Below are 20,446 nucleotides of genomic sequence, written 5' to 3'. Positions count from 1 at the left end.
AGAATTCTGATTAATCTGTTGCAAACATACAAAGAAACGACTTCACAACTCTACAATATGGTATGAGTCAATGTTGTTGTCTTGTTGTTGCCGTGTGGGTGTAGAGCAACTCTGAAGGTTTTTCAAAATATATTATAAACTTATAAAAAGGGCTTGGGCTTTTGTCAAGTGGGAAGTGGAACAACATATCATTCCATCTTTTAAAACCTCTTTAATTATATTTAACAATTTTTTTTTTTTTTTTTCTGTTTAAGTACTCAATCATGTACTCTCTCATGATCCATGCCTTCTTCTAAAAAATCCTGATTTAGGAAAGTCCCATACTCATCCAAATTGGTTAAAGCGAAAACTAAAAGGAGAAAAGTCTGCTTTTCTAATGGCTTTATATAAACTACTCCTTTTAACTTCATCATCTTTGTGTGCAACCAAGAAAAGTTAATGGTGGCTTTCATTCCTGACCAATATTTGTGTTTTTCCTTTTCCTTTTTTTCCTTTTCACGGGAATGTTTGATTAATAATTAGGATATTTTTTTAATTTTAATATTTTTAATTTTTTGTTTTAATCTTTGTTAACATGCATGTTGTTGAAGTTGAATCCCCATGCTTAAACTTGAACGGGATGATCATGACACCATGCTTTTTAAGTAAAAACCACTAGCTAGAATATAAAGTAAAAAGTTCAATAGTTCATATATATTTCTTTACGATTTTTTAGTTAATTAGGTTTTTATCAATAAAACTAGAAGAAAATTGAGACAAATTACGACAACGCAGAGTACAGAAAGATTGGAGCAAAAAAATTAGAGGGAGCCGAATACAGATACAAGGCTAATTTTGTATGATTAACCAAGGTTGGACGAACCACGTCATGATATATACTCTTCAGTTTCTTAAATCGTTTTAAACATTTTACACCTAGTACAATGAAGTTGGCTCTTACAAAAAAAAAAAAAAAAAAAAGTTGGCTCTTACATTCTACTAGACTCCAATTTTTTTTAAGTTTTATGATCATCAGAATTTGAAAGAAAGTTGGTTTATATTGATACTTATAATCTCTTACGTACTTATTAATAAGTAATAAGTAGATCTAACCGACTGATCAAAACGTACATTGGTCATATTTTATATGAATACATACGAGTAGAATGATTTTTCTTTACGAGAGTCATATGTGTTCTATTTATGTGAATTCAACCATTTCTTCATTTTTATTTGAAAGAATGCGGTTAGAAATACGTATTGTAATATTTTTTGTTTATTAAGATGGGATTTAGAGATAATAGTGGTATGCAATGTGAATTGATCCGTTTCAAGTTCGAACACTTTGATAGGATCGGACAACTTGTAAGGGAAATTAAACTTTAAAAAGGCAATTAGTTGATGGGCACAAAAAAGATAAATAATTGATGGACACATCAAATACTAGTACAGTATTAAAAAGATGAGGATGTCATGTGCTCCCATTGGCCTTTTTGCTTATATTAAATATTTTGATGCCACAATTTGGAATATTCTTTTCATTAGTTTATCAATCATTTAATTGTAGCCAGAAGTAAAATTATCGTGACATCGTCAAAACACATTCAATATTTAATATTTTAAAAGGGGTTTGGCCGGGGCTTTATTTAGATTGAAAAGCTAAGGACGAAATAAGGATGAAGTGTTCTTCCAACAGATTTGAAATTTCCAAGGTAACTTTTGATTTGCTTATATGATTCGTAGCAAGAAATGGTTCTTCTTTGTTATAAAGGTACACAGGTTGGATGTAAATTGGGAATAGCACTCATGGAGTTGACCAGATTCGTTTAATAACTTACATTACAAACTATAAAACACACTTATAATAATAATACACCATTTATACTACAATCAACAGCTTTTATGAACCACCATTATAATTCCTAATTCATCTCTATGAACAAAGTTTCATGCATCATCCGCACAACGGCACAAGTCCGTTACCAACCTTCTTTCATTTTTATATTGAAATGTTCAACAACAACAAAAAAAACACACTAGAAATCCTTTTTGTTCTTCTTTCTTTGCGTGTGAGAACTGAGAAGTACGTCGCGACACATTCAATTTTGATTAAACAAAAAAAAAGGCACTTTCAATTTTAAATGACAAAAAAAATTAACAAAAAGAGAGATCATCATAAAAAATTAAAAATAAAACTAACAAATAAAAATTAAAGATAATTATAGAGAGACAAGAAGGTCACTGAGGAAACAAGTGACGAACAAATAACAAATAGACACATCTCACATTATCGTAACAACAACACAAGAGTGTCAGTAATGCCACGTGGCTTCTATCGTGTGTTTTTATAAAAAATAAAAGACAAGAAGAAGAAGCAACAAGTTTTAAAGCTCATCAGATCCACACACACACACACACCTCGTCTCTCCCTTATTTGTATGTTCGGTTCTTCGAAAAAACAAATTAAAAGATTACGAAAGGGTAAACTAAAACATATCCAAAAAGCGACGCAAGGGCAAAATCGGAAAAAGTTTTTGTTTCTTCATCTTAATGGCCGCCGTAAGCAGCTCGTCGGAGACAGGAGGCAGTGGCGCCGTCGTGAAGAGAGATGAGATCATGTTGTTTGGAGTCAGGGTTGTTGTTGATCCTATGAGAAAGTGTGTGAGTTTGAACAATCTCTCTGATTACGAAGAAAAGTCTTCGCCTGATGATGATCAGATCCCTAAGCTTCTCGTCGCCGGAGAAGATAAGAACGAAGCGGACGCGACGACGGTGATTCTCGCCGACGGCTACGCCTCCGCCAATGACGCGGTTCACATCTCTTCTTCATCCGGGGGTAACCGCGAGAGGAAACGAGGTACTACTCCTCTGTTTTTTTTTTTTGTTTGATTGAACAGATTCTGATGATTGTATTATCAATCTTGTTGTAAAAATTTGATCTTTATTCAAGTTTTGTGATTGAATCTATGCATGTTGGAGATTTGCTTTAGCTCTGATTGATTGATTTGTTATATCTGTGGGGGTTGATTTAAGGAGTTCCGTGGACTGAGAATGAGCACAAGAGGTTCTTGATTGGGCTTCAGAAAGTAGGAAAAGGAGATTGGAAAGGCATATCAAGGAACTTTGTCAAGAGCAGGACTCCTACTCAAGTTGCTAGTCACGCTCAGAAGTACTTCCTCCGACGAACCAATCTCAACCGTCGTCGCCGAAGATCTAGCCTTTTTGACATTACAACCGATACGGTAACTCTCTCTTATCTTAGCCTGATTCATTTTGTTTCCTTATCTGCTTTCCTTTCTTAGAAGTCAATTTGTTTTTAGTATTTCCTCTTTAGAATTGAAGGACAAAGAAGTGTAGCATAATGATTTTGGTCAAATTGGGTATATGTCTTTCAAGCTGTACTTAGTAAGTAGATAAATTCAAGATTGGGGGTTTATAGGGAGAGATTTTATTTATCACAATAATGGTAAGTTGTGTGACAGTTAGGTTTGATTGGTGTTTTATCAGGTTACAGATATGCCCATGGAGCAAGATCAAGCTCAGGAGTGCTCACCACTACCTGAAACTAACATCAGCTCTGGACATGATCAAGTTATGCAAGTTTTTCCTGAAGTTGCTGTGCCGACAAAAATTGAGACTTCACCACAACAGACGTTTAATCTCAACGATACATATCTGGTCCCAGTAACCTTCCAAGCAAATCCTGCTTTCAATCTAAACACAGATGCTGCACCGCTTTCTCTCAACCTTTCTCTGGCCACCTCATTTAATCTTAACGAGCAACCCAACTCAAGACACTCAGCGTTCACAATGATGCCAAGCTTCAGTGATGGAGATAGCAATAGCAGCATCATCAGAGTTGGTTAGACCTAAAAAGCCAAGGTGAATCTACAAGACCTTGCTTCTTTCTTTGTTTCTCCGTTTTTGTAGTACTAGTAGTACATATTAGGTATAAGATAAGAAAAAGAACCGTCTTCAGTCTTGTTTTTGATCTTTCCGTTAGGCCTTACTGTGTCAAACTTTTATGTATTTTGTCTTAAAAACATATTCAGGGGAAAAAAAAGAACAAATAACAGATGAAGGCTGTAGGGATGGACGAACTGTGTTTAGGTGTTCTTCATCATTTTCGTTTGTTTGTAAAAACTCTCTGGTCACACACACACACACACACTGTTCTGAGTCGTTTTCTGCTGTGTGTGTTTTGTTTTTGTGGTATGTGTAAGTTAAAAAAACAAACAAGTCGTGATTCTCATGTGGCCCATCTCAATCAATGGTTGGTGATTTGTGGGGGTTTATAGGCTTTTGTATACTCTTATCTTTTGGAGATAAGCTAAACTGTATGTATGGGTTCGTCGAATATTTTATCATTATCTATAGTGTCATAATAATGTCATATGCCATTTTGACTTAATTTGGTGGATTTTTGTTCACTTTCGCTAGCAAACACTTTTTTTTTTCCTTATAGTAGTACATGGTAATTAAGGGACATGATAATCCAAAACAACAGAACACAAGAGCAACTCTAATTTTGTCAAGTTTCATTATCTTCGATTAGCCGTTATTTCAGGTAATTTTTGGTCAATTCAATTCTTCCCCCTATCCAAATATAGAAGAGTAAATAATAAAGGTCATAAGCTCTGTTTTTTCCCCCTTCTTCTGCTTCCATTTCAATCTTCATGTAACCTTTTTAGATAATTTCTTCTTCTTTTTTAGATTCCTGTTGATTTCTCTGTTTGCTTCGTGATCGCTTTTGGCAATCACAATAATGTCTAACCGTTCCTTCAAGAGTTTCGTAGAAAAAGAACTTGGAACGTTCCCACAGTTTTTAATCTACGCTCTTCTTGAATGGATCCTCATCATTATCCTCTTCATCGATGGCTTCCTCGCTTTCTTCTCCAACCAAATGGCTAAGTTCTTCGATCTCAAAATCCCCTGTCTTCTTTGCACTAGGCTAGACCATGTTCTTGTCAGAACAAACCCTGATATCTATTACAACGACTCGATATGCGATGCTCACAAGAAGAATGTCTCATCTCTCGCTTACTGTCATGTTCACAAGAAACTCTCTGAGATCAAACGAATGTGTGAAGGTTGTCTTCTCTCTTTCGCCACCGAGAAAGAATCAGATGTTGATACTTACAAGTCTCTTATTGGAATCTTACATAAGGATCTTGAGCTTCTTATCGATGATGAACGTGAGCTTCAACTGGCGTTTCCAGTTACGGGTTCTAAGAGAGAGGATAACTTCTATCAGATTGATTACAGAACTAACAATGGCAACGACAGGTTTCAGCAACAGCAACGTTGTTCTTGTTGTGGGGAGCTATTGAAGGTGAAATCTGATAAACCAAAGAATAATAACCAATCTTTCTTTGGTGCTCCTAGTCCTTCTCCTAGAGTTTCATTCAATCAAAGAACCTTGGATGTGTCTAACATCAAATACACGGAATTAACCGAGGATGAAGATGCTCTTAACACGAAAGGTGCATTGGTGGATTCAGTCGATGATAGAACTCCAAGTTTTGTAAAAGGAGGCAATAAATTCTTTGGCATTCCACTTTCTGATTCGGTGCAGAACAGTCCAAGATGGTCTGTTCGATCAATGAAGAAATCACTGACTGATCAGAATGGTTCGGAGAACGAAGTGTTGGATGGAGATTCGATACTTCATCATCTAAATAGACAGGTTAGATTGGATCGCAAGTCATTGATGGATTTGTATATGGAGTTAGACGAAGAGAGGAGTGCTTCAGCTGTTGCAGCAAACAACGCAATGGCTATGATCACGAGACTGCAAGCCGAGAAAGCTGCGGTCCAAATGGAGGCATTGCAGTATCAGAGAATGATGGATGAGCAAGCTGAATATGATCAAGAAGCGTTGCAGTCTATGAATGGTTTGTTGGTTAAGAGAGAAGAGGAAATGAAAGAGCTTGAAGCTGAAATCGAAGCTTATAGATTGAGATATGGATTGTTGGGAGAAGAAGACGAAGAAAGAGGAGAAGCAGCAGAAGAGTTTCTTGATGAAGAAAAAGATGAAACTAAACCGGTATCAGATTTGCCTGTTTGTTCTTCAAATCATGAAGATGATTTGGAACAGACGAAAGATTCAGTTGAGGAGTCTATAACTACCAATGGTGTGATCATAGAGGAAGAAAATGGTAAGAGTCTCATTATGTTATATGTTTCTTTAAGAATCTTTCTTTAAGAAACTGTCTGAATCTTCTTCTTTTTTTGTGTGCATTTGTAACAGAAAATGGAAGCAGAAAAGATATGTTAGTGAAGGAGATATCAGAGATTACAGAGAGACTAAATGCAATTGAATCAAAAGGTGAACTGTTGCAGCAAATTTCAGATGTTTTAGATGTTAGTGAAGGAGAAGCAATTCTATTACAGATATCTCAGAATCTGCATATGCTTCGTAGTTTCATCGAAATGCCATCAGAATCATGACTCTGTTTTACTTACTTTCTTCTCTCATCAGAAGAAATCAAAACAACATCCTTGTATCAAAATCTGTATGTAATTGATACTGAAGTTTTTTATAACAGAACAAGCAAAAAACATTTTTTTTCTGCCTTGACTTCTCTTACTTTAGAACTAGTGTTGATACTTTCTTTGATGATTCATTGAATCTCAAACTCTGACGCCAAGTAATTATTTTTTCATAATTAAAAACATTATTTATGAAAATCCCACTTTAACAAACCCATAAAGACTTGACCAAGACAAATATTATCAAACAATATCATATTTTAGATCCTTATTACCCACTAATTTCCATCATGAAAAATCGTGCATTATCGACCAATGACTCTCAGTTACATACTAAAATTCTCTGAACTTCTCATTTTCTTTTTCTAAAAGACATCATTAAGTCTTGGAAGTCAAGATGTATCTTATGGCTAAGTAAGAAAGCTTCTCTGTTTAGCAAAATGACAGTTTAACCATTAACTTTGACATGTTCTTCAAATTGCTTCTTACGACAAAATCAATAACATGCTTTAAAAATAAATAGTAATAGTTTTGATCAGAGCATCAAACTTGAACCATTAGTAATAAGCAAACAATAATTTCATGCCCATTTATATACCTCAGCCGATCTCCAATTATTTTTCTATAGACTAAAATGTAGAAGAAGTCAAAAGAAACTTTGCCAAAGACCAAAATAAACCACTATATATCTACAAAACAGAGCATGCTCTGTTTCATCATTCTCATCAATAGATATGACGACTACTCTTTCCCTATCTTTCTTTCTAACGCTATGCCTTTTCGTAATCCCATCTCTCTCATCTGATTCTGATCCTTTACAAGACTTCTGCGTTGGCGATCTCAAAGCTTCTCCTTCAATCAATGGCTTCCCTTGCAAGTCAGCCGTCTCCGCTTCTGACTTCTTCTTCTCTGGCTTAGGTGCTCCTTTAAACACCACGAACGCTAACGGGGTAGCCGTGTCTCCCGCCAACGTCTTAACTTTTCCGGGTCTAAACACTTTAGGACTCTCGATGAACAACGTTGAATTCGCTCCAGGAGGTGTAAACCCGCCTCACTCGCACCCGCGTGCAACCGAAGCTGGAGTTGTGATCGAAGGATCGGTTTTTGTCGGGTTCTTGACTACTAACAACACTCTGTTCTCGAAGGTTATACATGCCGGAGAGATGTTCGTTGTCCCTAGAGGATTGGTTCATTTCCAATGGAATGTTGGTAAAGGGAAAGCGCGTTTGATAACCGCTTTTAACAATCAGCTTCCAGGATCAGCTGTTCTGCCTAGTTCTCTGTTTGGCTCAAACCCTACGATTCCAAATCCTGTTTTGACCAAAACGTTTAGGACTGATGATGTAACTGTGAACAAACTCAAGTCCATGTTTGCTGTTTGAATTGTTTCATTTATGATCTTTTTTCAATTCGATTTTATAGCATATAGCTACTTATGTGTAACAATTGGTATGGAAAATTTGAAACTAAATCATTAATAAGATTCATTTCTTATCTCTTTTTTTTTCTTCTCGATCTCTATTCGAATTTTTCTTCTGAAGATATAATTTTGGTTGCAATGTAAACAATTTGATTAAGAGAACTCATTCTCTATCATGTTTACCAGTTCTTGGGGACTTTTGTTGATTCTCATATAGTATAAATTTTGATGCCAAGTAATCAGTGTTTCTTAGTTAAATAATTTGTGCAAAAGTTTCTCATAAAAACCTTAAGAGATATTCTTAGGCTACAGTGAGGAGAAGTAGCCTAAGAGGTCTCATTGTCGTATGATTGACAGAAGAAAGTGGATATGAGAAGCATCTTTCAATGAGTCACCCAATACAATCACATCTATTTTTCATTGCCTAAAATGTAATATAGATGCATCAGGGAATGAAGACATGGAAGCTTGTGGAGTTGGATGGATGCTAAAGAGCTTATAAAGGCACTGTCAAATGGTTTGGGGCTAAGTCGTATCCTCGGTTGCAATCTTCCCTTGAAGCTGGAGTAGTGGCAATATGTGATGTTTGAGAGCGATTCCAAGGCAATGCGTCAGGCATTACAATGGAGATCTTAGAGACAAAACGAAGGCATCTCATGCCAATGCCATTTTATACTTCCACCAGTTCTAGATAGGCAAAAAAGGGCCTCTCATCTTTTCCTATTTATCAATGCTTTTTTGGATGATTTTACTCTCCCAAAAAGGGTATCATAGCGTTGTGTGGAAGAAGGACACTCTCACCCACTCAACCTTTTGTTTGTTTGTAAAGATTCTCTCTACACCAAGTCGATTTGTCACTAAGGCACCAATTTGATAAGCTTTTGAATGCAGATGATAATTATGAAAGCTTTTCCAAGATAAAAAGGGACTCCTTATCAACAAAAAAAACAAAATCAGAGTTAAGAAAAAAAATGAAATTGCAAATACAAATGAGAAATGAGTTAATACATATGAAATTGCATATCTTCAGATTCTTCACTCCCATAGAACTGTAGAAGCCTCACCACGGCTAATCCCTCACTTATATATAGATAACCTCCTCTTACTCTCCTGTACCCATTTTCTTAACCCTCTGCACGTATACTCTTGGAGTCTTCATACTTCAGCCCTTCACGCGTGTGAGCTTCAAAACTTGGTGCCACCTCATTACTTTTTCCTCTTTCTGAAATGCACATGATAAGAGCTTATCACATATCCTTGGTTGCAATCTGCCCTTGAAGCTGAAGTAGTGGCAGTTTCGTCTTGACAACCTTGGCATTGAACATGAAACGTTAGAAGACCTTTATAGCTGGACCCACTGAAGAGTGTCACGATGGAGATATCTTGGAGAACAAAACAAAGGCATCTCATGCCAATTCCATAATATACTTTCAAATCTAGATAAGCCAAAAGGGCCTCATCTTTTCCGATTTATCTTGTGTTTAAACCGACGGTTCATTTGTATTCAGTAATCTTAATGATAATTTGTAAGTTTCACTATATATCAACAAAACAGAGGATGCTCTGTTTCACCATCACTCATCAACTCATCAATAGCTATGACTACTACTCTCCAAATCTCTTCTTCTCTTTTCACATATTTCTTTCTAAAGTTCTGTCTCTTCGTAATCCCATCTCTCTCATCTGATTCTGATCCTTTACAAGACTTCTGTTTTGGCGATCTCAAAGCTTCTCCATCTATCAATGGCTTCCCTTGCAAGTCAGCCGTGTCTCTTTCTGACTTCTTCTACTCCGGCTTAGGTGGTCCCTTAGACACGTCGAACTCTGACGGTTATGCTGTTGCTCCCGCCAACGTCCTTACCTTTCCAGGTCTAAACACCTTAGGACTGTCGATGAACGACGTTGAATTAGATCCAGACGGTGTGAATCCGCCTCACTCGCACCCACGGGCAAGCGAAGTAGGTACTGTGATCGAAGGCTTGGTCTTTGTCGGGTTCTTGACTACCAACAACACTCTTTACTCGAAGACTTTAGAAGCCGGAGAAGCATTTGTTATCCCTAGAGGATTGGTTCATTTCCAATGGAACGTTGGCCGAGTGAGAGCGCGTTTGATAACCGCTTTTAACAGCCAGCTCCCAGGAACAGTTGTTCTGCCTAATACTCTGTTTGGTTCGAACCCTCCAATTCCAAACGCAATATTGGTCAGAGCGTTTAGGACTGATTTTACAACTGTGCGCAATCTCAAGTCCAACTTTTCTGGTTGCAGCTTTTAATTTATGTTTTCTAAAACGATCTTTTGCAATAACGCTTTATCTATCCTGTTTACCAGTTTTTGGGGATTTTTGTTGATTATCTAAGACTAAAAGTATAATTCTGATGCCAAGTAAGCAGCGTTTCTTGTTAAATCAATTGTGCACAAGTCTCTCTTTAAAAACCTTAGAGACATAATGATATTCTTATAGGCTACAGTGCGGAGAAGTAGCCTAAGAAGCTTCAAGTGAAGCGGTCTCGTCCTCTTCTTCATTGCCTAAAAATGTAATACAAATGCATCATGGGAGGAAGACATAGAAGCTTGTGGAGTTGTATGGGTGCTAAGAGATGACAAAGGCACTGTCAAATGGGATTTGTGGCTAAGACATATCCTCGGTTGGAATCTGCCTTGAAGCTGAAGTAGTGGCACTTTAATGGGAGATTTCCTTGTCTTGACAACCTTGGCACTGAACATTCCAAAGCAATGATAAAGGTATTAGAAGACCTTCATAGCTCACCTCACTGAAGATGGAGATCTTAAAGAGAAAACGAAGGCATCTCATGCCAATGCCATCATACACTTTCAAATCTAAAGAAACCAAAACGGCCTCATCTTTTCCGATTTATCATGCTATTTTGGATGATTGTACCTCCCCATTTGGTGTACAAACCAACGGTTGATTTGGATGTTCACAACATTTATATTGAGTCAAGAAAACCTTAGGAGACATCATTATCAACAAATGGTTGTCAATGAAATTCAGAAAATCAACTCTTGTTTAGATTCATACCAACTAATTAATTTATTACAAGTTACTTCCTACGTTATAACCAGAAGGTTGAAATGTTCTGCTGATTACTTGTCTTTTCCATTGCTTCTTACGACAAAATCAATACAAAGTTTAAGAAAACAGAGCATCAAACTTGAACCATTCTTTCTCATATACCTCAAATTCTCCAAATTTTAATATTTTTAACAAAGAAAAGTAGAATGAGTCAAATTACAATTTTCCAAAGACCAGAGTAAAACCACTATATATCAACAAAGCAGAGGATGCTCTGTTTCATCATTCTCATCAATAGCTATGACTTCTCCTCTTTTCAGATATTTCTTTCTAACGCTTTGTCTCTTCGTAATCCCATCACTCTCATCTGATTCTGATCCTTTGCAAGACTTCTGCGTTGGCGATCTCAAAGCTTCTCCTTCCATTAATGGCGTCCCTTGCAAGTCAGCCGTCTCTGCTTCTGACTTCTTCTACTCCGGCTTAGGTGGTCCCTTAGACACCTCGAACCCTAACGGCGTAAATGTGGCTCCCGCCAACGTCCTTACCTTTCCAGCTCTTAACACCTTAGGACTGTCGATGAACAACGTTGAATTAGCTCCAGGAGGTGTAAACCCGCCTCACTCGCACCCGCGTGCAACCGAAGTAGGAACTGTGATCGAAGGCTCGGTCTTTGTCGGGTTCTTGACCACAAACAACACGCTGTTCTCAAAGGTTTTGAATGCCGGAGAGGCGTTTGTTATCCCTAGAGGATTGGTTCATTTCCAATGGAACGTTGGCCAAGTGAAAGCGCGTTTGATAACCGCTTTTAACAGCCAGCTCCCAGGAGCAGTTCTTTTGCCTAATACTCTGTTTGGTTCGAACCCTGAGATTCCAAACGCAGTGTTGACCAGAGCGTTTAGGACTGATGATACAACTGTGCACAATCTCAAGTCCAAGTTTGCTGGTTGAATCTTTTATTCTATGTTTTCTGAAACGATCTTTTGCAATAACGCTTTATAGCATTAATCGTATACAGTGTCTGTAATGATAAATTAACTAATCAGTATGAAAAAACAATAATAAGATTGATCTCTTTCTCTCTCTCTTTTTTTTTTTAATCTTGTGTGAATTTTCTTTGGTTGTTAAATTACCTAATTTTGGTATTGCAATACTTTTGGTATCAATCAGTGTAATTTCCTTTTATTGAAAAGGTTTAAGTTTTTATTTGATAACCTCTCCCATCTTTTTTTTGCCCATGTGTGTGGGAATGCTGTATCTTTAATGAACTAATTAAACTTCACCAATTCAGGGATATAATTAGCCTGACCAACATTGGGCTGAAGATTGGGAGCATTGTTGTGGTTGTTTGCCTGAGGGCCAGCAGCAACATTGTTGTGGTTGCTTACAGCAGCAGCATTGTTGTTTCCATTGCAATGTGGAAGTAAGGACTTCTAGACTTTTGAGCAGTAATTGGATCACACTCATAGAAATGGATGGGGGAGCCTATGTGTGTGAGGTTTTGTCGGACAGAATCAGAAATCTTCAAGAGGTTTCTATATCCTAAATCCGTTCTTTTTGAAAATGATTAAATGGAATGATAGAGTTTGGAAGCTCATCATTTTCAGGCAAATATAGTGCTTGTTTATTACTCATATTTACTTTTAACTTTTAACATTCAAAGTAACCTCAGGTATTCATAATTTACTTTTAACTTTTGTTATTTCCACTTTTTGTATCATAAAATTAATAAGATAAACATGTTGATAGTTAGTAGATACCAACAATTGCAATTTCAATTTAAGCTTAGAAACATATTGATGTTGATTTATAATAATACTTGTTAAGATCCAGGATCTATAATAAATCATATGAATGTCTTTTGTTTTTTTTTTTTTTTTTTTTTTTTTTTTTTTTTTTTTTTTTTTNTGTGTGGCCACAAATATCATGGAAAATTCACAGGTTGTGAATAATCATTGGTTAGAATCCATATATGTTAAAACAGGAGCATAATTAGCTTTTGATGATTATATATCAAACAATACAAATTATGATAATGAAAAGCACAAATAAAGAAGTGGAATGCGATATTTCCGTAGCTCACAAATTTCTACAGAAAGCCACACCACAATTGAAAAATCAGATCACTTCCTTGTTGACTTCTTCCTTCTTCTCCCTCATATGTCGTTGAACTTCTTCCTTTTTGCTCATCTTTTTTGCTTAGCTTTTTCTTCCTCTGTTCTTCATCTCACTTGAAGCTTCTTTTTCTTTATTGCAGGTTTTAATCAATAACTCAAATCTCAACAATCAAATATGTTATTAGGTGGTAGGGACAAAGTTAGTTTTTCCTACAGCTTCACAAATAAGCATAATTTTTTTTTTTTGTATTATAAAATATTTTAATCACCCAAAGTTTACTAATAAAATCTCATAGAATCACATTTCATTTTTTTCATATAGAAAAATAGAAAAACTCTAAAACACAATCAAATCTCCTAAATATTTCAACATTCTAAAATATTAAAATCCTACCAAATCCTTAAAATATCAAGTTTAATACCCCTCTTAATAATTTAGTTTTTTATGTTCAGGTAATTAAATGATCATAACATCTTTTCTTACGTTGGCACAACCATACACTCAAAATTTTCAGTTTCTCTTTGATTTATGTTTATGAAATCATTCTCAATTAAATTTGACAACAATCGAAGATGAACCTCACTTTCTCGTTATTAGAATGTCTTCTTTATTTAGTAGTTGAGAAGAGGAAGAGAAAGAACTAAAAATGGAAAGGGTTCTCCAAATAGCTGGGAAATCCCAAGAACAACTCTTTTTCTTTAGCTAAAATCGATTCTACGAACCCGTTGCTCGAAGTTTCTTCTTCAATCTGAGAAGCTATTGTCGATGTATTAGGCATCGTAGCTGCTGCTACCTCAGAGAAGTCGTTGCCGAACAAATTGTCTAGTTCTTGAGGATGATGATTCTGTTGATTCTCATGAAAGTTTTCTTGGTTAAGAAGAAAGTCGGACCAAGTGAAGTTAACCTCTGAATTCTCCTGAGCTATGGTGGAACAGGTTGAAGAGAACAATGGAGGAGACGAATTAGAAGAAGACGAAGAGGCGTACACAAACGTAGACTCTGGCTTGACTTGGTTCGATGACTCGGTCATACGCTTGATTGCTTGTAAATGAAACATAAGATCTCCTGAATCATCAGGTTGCTGTTGATGAGTATCCTCGTTGAGCGAGTGATTACGTCCAAGAGGTCCGCCTTGGTTAGAAGGATTAGGGTTTAGGTTCCCACCACCATTAATATTGCCGTATTCAGCAAGTACGTGAGAAAAGGGACGGTGAGTGACATGATCTATCCCCATTTCAGACAGTTTCTTCTTTAGTTTTGTGTTCCAAAACATCTTCACTTCTTCTTCTGTCTTTCCTGGTAAATGCTGTGCAATAAGTTGCCATCTAAATCCACACAAACAAGATATAATCAGAATCTGCGAATTCCTCAACGTACGTATTCGAGTAATTCTCGATATAAGCACAACCTGCTTCCCATTGCTGCGTGCATCTTGATGATCAGATCTTCTTCTTCAGAAGTGAAGCTCTCATGCTTTGTTCCTGAATGATCAGTCTTTCTCACTCTGCAACTCTTCCCACATCTTCTAAGTCCTATAAACGTTCAAACACATATACATAGATATATCATACTAATATCTTATATATACCTATAATTAAAAAGAAAGAGAAAAATGTTTTTGTAACCTATTTTCTTAGGATAAGCTGCAGATCCGTTTTTAGACGCAGACGCAAACACAAATTTTTGGGTGGTCTCTCCTTCGTTTGCCCAAGGATTCTTTGATTTTGAAGAGCAAGATCTCACCATTTTCGTCTAAAAGAAACAAAAAATAAATTAAGTTAATAGTATAGGAGATATATATTAAAAGCTTTTCTTTAGAAAGATGAAGAATGAGGCATGTAATAATAATACAAAGGGAGTGTTGTGAAGAAGGAAGGGGTTAGGCAAAATGGGTTTGGAGGTATAAGAAGCGTGTGTGGCAAGAAAGGCATGAATATATTTGTTCATCTTTCTTAAATTACATATGCATGATTCTTTAATTATATATAAATTATTATTTTCATCTTTATTTTCCCACATCTCCAAAATTAAATTTATCAAAGAATAAACATTTGGTTCCAAGTTCTTTATCACAACTCATTTATAGGTTATAAAAATGTTTCCTAATATAATCCATGACAACTTTTAATGAAATAAAAAGTGGGTACAAGTCTTGAAGTTTACAGACAATATATATATATTTTTTTTTTCTAAAATAAGCCATCTTTTAGTGAATGATTAACAAAGTTTATTTTAGTAGTAGTAAAATGGTAACAATAAAAACTTTTTTTTTATTATTAAACACTAACTAATATTAATTGGTGATTGCAACAAGTTTGTGCTTGTAAAACCAATTAATTCAATAACTAATATATTTTTTTAAGATATAGCAAATCCGCTTTAAAATAAATAGGAAAATATGAAAACCAACTTCATAAACTAAACCACCAAAACTAATTAATTAAAACCTTCTAACCATACTCGGCCTTCGCTTGCATGTTCTTCACCACCTCAATTATCTCATCAAGGATTGTCTTCATCTCATCAATTTGTGTCGACAGTGAATCAAAGTGGAACGCCAAGGTATTAGTTTCTCCCGTCATCAGATCGAACGGCTCTAATACCAAGTTGTTATGAACCTCTTTATTGCTTGAGAATTAAGAAACATTGAAAGCTTAGCTCCCTTTTAACCTTAACTTAAGATTCATGGGCTTTGAAGCTCACAGTAGTTTCACAGCCTTTAAAAAGATTTGCTTTATGTACCCATCATAATCTGATAATCGCGTTCAGCAAGTCTCAAAGCTGCGTCGTTTTACCAAAATCTAAGAGACCTTAAACGCGTTCTTAATAGTCAATACAATAGTTAGAGAAAGTTACTTGTACACTAATAATAATAATTCCATAAAAACATTAAACAGCTCTTAGGAATATCTGGTTCACCCTCTTCATCGTTTCTTTCTTCATGGTAAGAAAAAAATGACTAACCTAATCTACACATACCTCTTCGGCCTCCACAAGACCACAACAACATTCACCTCTTCAGTTATCAGCCGAATTTGCCTGAAGTACTTAAAACAACAAGAAGGCAGATATGCTTGAATGAAGGAAAACCCAATGAAGTGTCTCTTACCGTTTTAACTTTTCTCTGCAAGGGCTTTTTTGCCAGTAAATAACTCGTGAAAATCTTTCTTATCATACAATGGTGATTGACCAGAGGGAGCTTTAAGACGCAAACATAGGTCTCACTGTCTTGCTTATGAATGGTCCGTCTTATCATCATCCTTCAATACTGTACTAGGACCATCATCAAAACCAGATACAGGGGCAAGCTCGTTTAAGTCGAGGTAACGTCTTTTGCCTACTACGCCCTCAACTTCTTCTTGGTCTATTGTGCCGTTTGATTTGTTAAGTTGATTATTCTCTTTACCATATGCTGTATCTGCATTGTCATTGACCTCTCTCGGCTCTTCTTCTACTTCTTCCTCACCAGATTTTGTTTCTGGGTCATTTGCATTTTCTTCAGAGTCCTGACTTCCCATTGTGAAATCCCCATTCCCTGTTTCATCAGAATGTTCATCTGGCTCAACCAACCGCTTACGTTTCGCCAATCCTGTTGCTTCTTTGTCTGATTCTGAGAACTCATATTGTTGGTAATCGATTCTTGTGGCTCTTTTACTACGTCTCAGGCCTGGCCGAAAATCATTTGACCTTGATCTCACCTTAGGTTCTCTCCGTGGCATTTTCTTAACCCTCCGGGGTTCATCACTATCTTCTTCGCTTGCACTTAGAGAATCTTCTTCCTCTTCTTCTTCTTCTTCCTCATACTCGGCATTGTCTTCATCCCATTTGTACTCTTCATCTCCCTCAGAACCACTAGAGAGCTTCTTCTGTTTGCGCTTCTTCAGGTATTCTTCATCATAAACTGCTTCCCCATAAATGTCATCGTCACTTTGAAACTCTACCTCATTGTCTGATACAGTTTCAACAAAGTCTGTAGCTGAATACCGTTGGGGCCGTTGTCTGCGCCTGTTACTGCCATGAAATGATACTTGTTAATTCAACCTAAAGTTTTGCAAGTCTGGAGGGGAAATTTAAGGAGAGAAGAGAAATACACTGCGTCTTGCCTTCTGTCCAGAGATTCATCTCGCTGCTCATCAAAATCATCATAATCAGCAAAATCAGAAGATCTCGCAGATGCTGTATCGTTCACAGGCTCAGTAGGGTAGGATGAACTGGTCGATCTGCCATTCGCAAGAGCGTCCAATCTGGCAGATTCTCTTCTGTGGAGAAGATGTTCTGGTGATGGATGTTTCTTCCTGAGATTATCACGAAAAACAAATAGAATGTAAAAAAAGACATTAGATAATAGTCACCGAATAACAACGTTAAAGGAAACCAATAGCAGAGATGATTAAATGCTAGGGCAACTCAGACGTACTTTGTTACTTTGATAGCTTCATTTATGGACTTGTCATAATCATCTGCAATAAGATTCAAAATTAGTAAACCTCTTCAGCCCAGAATTGACCAAGATGAATCTTTAATGCCAAAAATAAGAAGCACAGCGAGGATTTCCAACAAGATTATAACGTTACCAAAAGTGTATCTAACTGGCTTCCTATCACGGAGAGAACGTCCAGCACCAAGACCGTCAACAACCAAAAAGTTATCAAGGAGAAGAGCCTGTCTGTGTTGCTTTTTCAACAGTTTTTCTTTCCTCTGACAGTGGGAAAAGATATACCATTATATAAAGATGCCGTTAATAAGAATTATTCAGCCATGAATATGCGCTTGGTAATAGTCTAATAGAGTTCTATTCTACTACCAAGATGGAAAACAGGGGAAAAAAAAACTAGAGCAGATTGGAACCTTGTGTTCTTTTTCTATCTCAGGAAGCATATCTTTCATTAACTTCTTCCCTAGAGAAACTTCAATTCTACTAGTACTTTGAAGAAGTTTTTCCTGCAAAACAAAGAGACACAGCATCTCAATCAGCAGTAAAGACATGGAAAGTTATAACTATTATTCATTATATTAATTTAGTCCTTCAGTCCGAAAGAAGGTACTAAAGCATTGAGACAGATCCACAACATAAATTTGTTTGTGTTCACTGCAACAAAATTTTCCCAGAAAGGACATCCCTCAAGATTAAGATACTGGACAACTTAACAAAAACAATACTACTAACTCACTAAATATCCAACTGTGTACCTACATCGAAGTAGACTCAACTTGCACATGAGCCCTTTTCAGCCAATTTTTAGAACTACTAACATTTTAAGTTTATTCACTCACAGTCACCAAAGATTTCAATGATAATTTTCAAGCAATCTAAAGGTATGCACCATCCTCTGAAATAACTGATTCGCCACCTACATTTTTCTCAACCTATAGAGTATAATTCCCTTTTTGGTATCTGTAGAATTCTATCAGTAAAGAAGATAAATATTCAAAGCAAGGTAGTACTAGCCTGCACGCCGTCTAGCCATCACAATCACTTCAGAACCAAGCTACCAGAATCCATAGCAAGAATTAATTACAGACTACCTAGACTGACTTATTGAATGAAAAAGAGACTTACAGAAACGTCTTGGAATTCATCGAAATTAGTGGCAACAGTTTCCCATTGGTATGTTATGTTAGGAAGAATCTTGGAACCCTTTGTTCTGACCTTCAACACTTCTGCTTTCCTTATTTCCCGATATAAACGGTGACCAATTAAGGGATCATCCTCATACCTTACATAAGAAACAAACAGGTGCTATATCAGAGATATGCAAACAAGGGAGTCCTATTTAGGTCTTTTCTCTTTGCTACAGACCAAAAATTAACTCCATGTGAATCACCCCCAACGCGATCTTTGCGGAAAACTGACAGATGAACGCCAGTTTTAAGAGAGTTGTCAATGTAGCTCTTGATATCTTCTTGCTGTACAAATTCACAAAACCAATCGAAACTGTAAGTGCTAAAACCATCTTATTTTCAAGTGACGAAACAAGAACAGCAAGTAATACAGACGTGGTACACCAATGCAAGTACTATCTATTGATATTTAGATAATAGATCGACATACAGTAGCAACCATACCTCAACACGGATATCACATAAAGCTTTCAAAATCACCACACGAATGGCTGGATCAAGATTCTTGTACACTTCAATCTCCCTCCTATAGAGTAAGCCGAGAAGCTCAAAATGTGTTACTACAGTTACCATGATATTCAGAAAATTATAACAACTCACCCTTGCGAGGCAACAATAGGAAGGTCCCCTTCTGCGACCTAAATGAGTATAAGAAGTTCACGTCAGAACATGATATAATGAAAAATAAGTACTTCATTTATCACGACAAAGAAGTTTAGCAATCACTACCCAATGCCAGCAATCTCTTATTTTTCTGCACAAGACAGTGACCCAGGTATCACGTGTGAGGGCCATTCGAGTTACAGGAGGAATGGCCTGCAAATTGAAAATAAGTAAATGGTATATTGCTCATAGAGAGAAACAGTTAAAGCAATTTTAACATTTCATAGTAGCGAAGGATACTATTTGATTCCAAATCATGGTTGATTAGCATCCACATAAACCAAAGGAAATATCAGCACTTTAGAGTAAAAAGGCAATAATAACTAGTACACCAAATAAATCATGATATCATGACAATGACCAAGGATTTCAGTCAGTGAACTCTAACATAGTTCAAGAAATCGATTCAGAGATATTAGTGATCTGAACTGGGCAATACAAGCCTATAAGGTGCCTAGGACGGAAGCTAGTCAAAAACAGAGATGTTATCTGTTGGTCAATCAGCTGCTCAGCCAAAATGATTTGAAACTAAGAGTCACTTCAATTCGGTAAATTCATGATACAGTTGAACAAGTTGGTGGCAGTCTAGCCAAGCCTCTTTACAGAGGGGCTTTCAAAAATTTTTAGTTTTTCTGTCGGAATATTAACTTGAATTGCAGACAAGGATACGCCAGCAGCAGCCATGAAACACAGTTTCAACGGGAAGATATTAACACATCTTTAACAGGCACCCCTTCTATTTCTCACTGGCCACAGCACCCCGGATTACATATAACGAACATCTAAACTTTTATCAGAATCTTCTCACTCAAAACCAAGGCAAATTTTCTCTTCTAACCCAAAACAAAAGTGTTATCACTAGTTTTCGTACTAAAAAGAGCCAGCACTCGGTTTAGAGAACCCAGAAACAAGTGCTGTATATATCAATGAGACAACCTCTAGTACTACATTGAACTTAACACAAACAGAAACCAAAGGAAACAAACAAGAATTAGGAAACAATTAAAAAAAGACACGAGTAGTGCACTAAAAGAGTAAGAACGAACACAGCAATGGTTGGACCAAAGCACCAACCTTTAGCAGAGGAATATGTATATCACTCAAAGTATCGTTAGGAGAA

At 36.5% G+C, this 20,446-nt stretch overlaps 6 protein-coding genes and 1 pseudogene across 10 annotated transcripts in view; 4 read left to right on the top strand and 3 right to left on the bottom strand.

The window, feature by feature from the left end:
• LOC104776016 (transcription factor MYB1R1) lies at positions 2,361-4,632 on the top strand. Of its 3 annotated transcripts, none has more exons than XM_019243535.1 (4): positions 2,361-2,836; positions 3,013-3,221; positions 3,487-3,861; positions 4,448-4,632. In XM_019243535.1, the coding sequence occupies exons 1-3, from the start codon at positions 2,530-2,532 to the stop codon at positions 3,844-3,846; spliced, it is 876 nt and encodes a 291-aa protein (XP_019099080.1). In that variant the 5' UTR covers positions 2,361-2,529; the 3' UTR covers positions 3,847-3,861; positions 4,448-4,632. The 3 variants fall into 3 exon arrangements, with proteins under 3 accessions (XP_019099080.1, XP_019099079.1, XP_010498308.1); XM_019243534.1 differs by having other exon boundaries at positions 4,445-4,632; XM_010500006.2 differs by lacking the exon at positions 4,448-4,632 and adding an exon at positions 4,032-4,409.
• On the top strand, positions 4,458-6,556 carry LOC104776015 (probable myosin-binding protein 5). Its single transcript, XM_010500004.2, has 3 exons — positions 4,458-4,546; positions 4,693-6,137; positions 6,230-6,556. Exons 2-3 carry the CDS (start codon positions 4,745-4,747, stop codon positions 6,427-6,429), a joined length of 1,593 nt encoding a protein of 530 aa, XP_010498306.1. The 5' UTR covers positions 4,458-4,546; positions 4,693-4,744; the 3' UTR covers positions 6,430-6,556.
• Positions 7,060-7,973, top strand: LOC104776014 (germin-like protein subfamily T member 2). The gene has a single exon (XM_010500002.2). It carries the CDS (start codon positions 7,206-7,208, stop codon positions 7,851-7,853), a length of 648 nt encoding a protein of 215 aa, XP_010498304.1. The 5' UTR covers positions 7,060-7,205; the 3' UTR covers positions 7,854-7,973.
• On the top strand, positions 9,397-10,274 carry LOC104776013 (germin-like protein subfamily T member 1). Its single transcript, XM_010500001.2, has one exon. The coding sequence runs from the start codon at positions 9,490-9,492 to the stop codon at positions 10,162-10,164; it is 675 nt and encodes a 224-aa protein (XP_010498303.1). The 5' UTR covers positions 9,397-9,489; the 3' UTR covers positions 10,165-10,274.
• On the bottom strand, positions 11,491-11,685 carry LOC109131303 (annotated as a pseudogene).
• Positions 13,634-14,834, bottom strand: LOC104776012 (transcription factor MYB35-like). The gene is made up of 3 exons (XM_010499999.1): positions 14,667-14,834; positions 14,450-14,573; positions 13,634-14,366 (listed from the first exon to the last, which is right to left on the bottom strand). The coding sequence occupies exons 1-3, from the start codon at positions 14,785-14,787 to the stop codon at positions 13,682-13,684; spliced, it is 930 nt and encodes a 309-aa protein (XP_010498301.1). The 5' UTR covers positions 14,788-14,834; the 3' UTR covers positions 13,634-13,681.
• The window catches only part of LOC104776011 (DDT domain-containing protein DDR4-like), a 5,665-nt gene continuing 1,024 nt past the window's right edge, over positions 15,806-20,446 (bottom strand). Inside the window, exons 2-12 of one of the 3 annotated variants that reach the window (XM_019243532.1) lie at positions 20,401-20,446; positions 19,393-19,479; positions 19,264-19,301; positions 19,108-19,189; positions 18,842-18,948; positions 18,602-18,758; positions 17,890-17,982; positions 17,616-17,739; positions 17,459-17,501; positions 17,133-17,336; positions 15,806-17,052 (exon numbers count right to left, since the gene is read on the bottom strand). The exon at positions 20,401-20,446 is cut by the window's right edge and continues 6 nt beyond it. In XM_019243532.1, coding sequence (XP_019099077.1) covers positions 16,275-17,052; positions 17,133-17,336; positions 17,459-17,501; positions 17,616-17,739; positions 17,890-17,982; positions 18,602-18,758; positions 18,842-18,948; positions 19,108-19,189; positions 19,264-19,301; positions 19,393-19,479; positions 20,401-20,446 — 1,759 coding nt within the window. In that variant the 3' untranslated portion in view covers positions 15,806-16,274. The remainder of the gene's footprint in view (positions 17,053-17,132; positions 17,337-17,458; positions 17,502-17,615; positions 17,740-17,889; positions 17,983-18,601; positions 18,759-18,841; positions 18,949-19,107; positions 19,190-19,263; positions 19,302-19,392; positions 19,480-20,400) is intronic. The other 2 variants (XM_019243533.1, XM_010499998.2) reach the window with 2 other exon arrangements.

Source organism: Camelina sativa, chromosome 3, assembly GCF_000633955.1.
Source record: "Camelina sativa cultivar DH55 chromosome 3, Cs, whole genome shotgun sequence".
Lineage (NCBI taxonomy): Eukaryota > Viridiplantae > Streptophyta > Magnoliopsida > Brassicales > Brassicaceae > Camelina > Camelina sativa.
The sequence above is the reverse complement of the archived record's forward strand: the minus strand, read 5'-3'. Positions and strand labels throughout refer to the sequence as shown.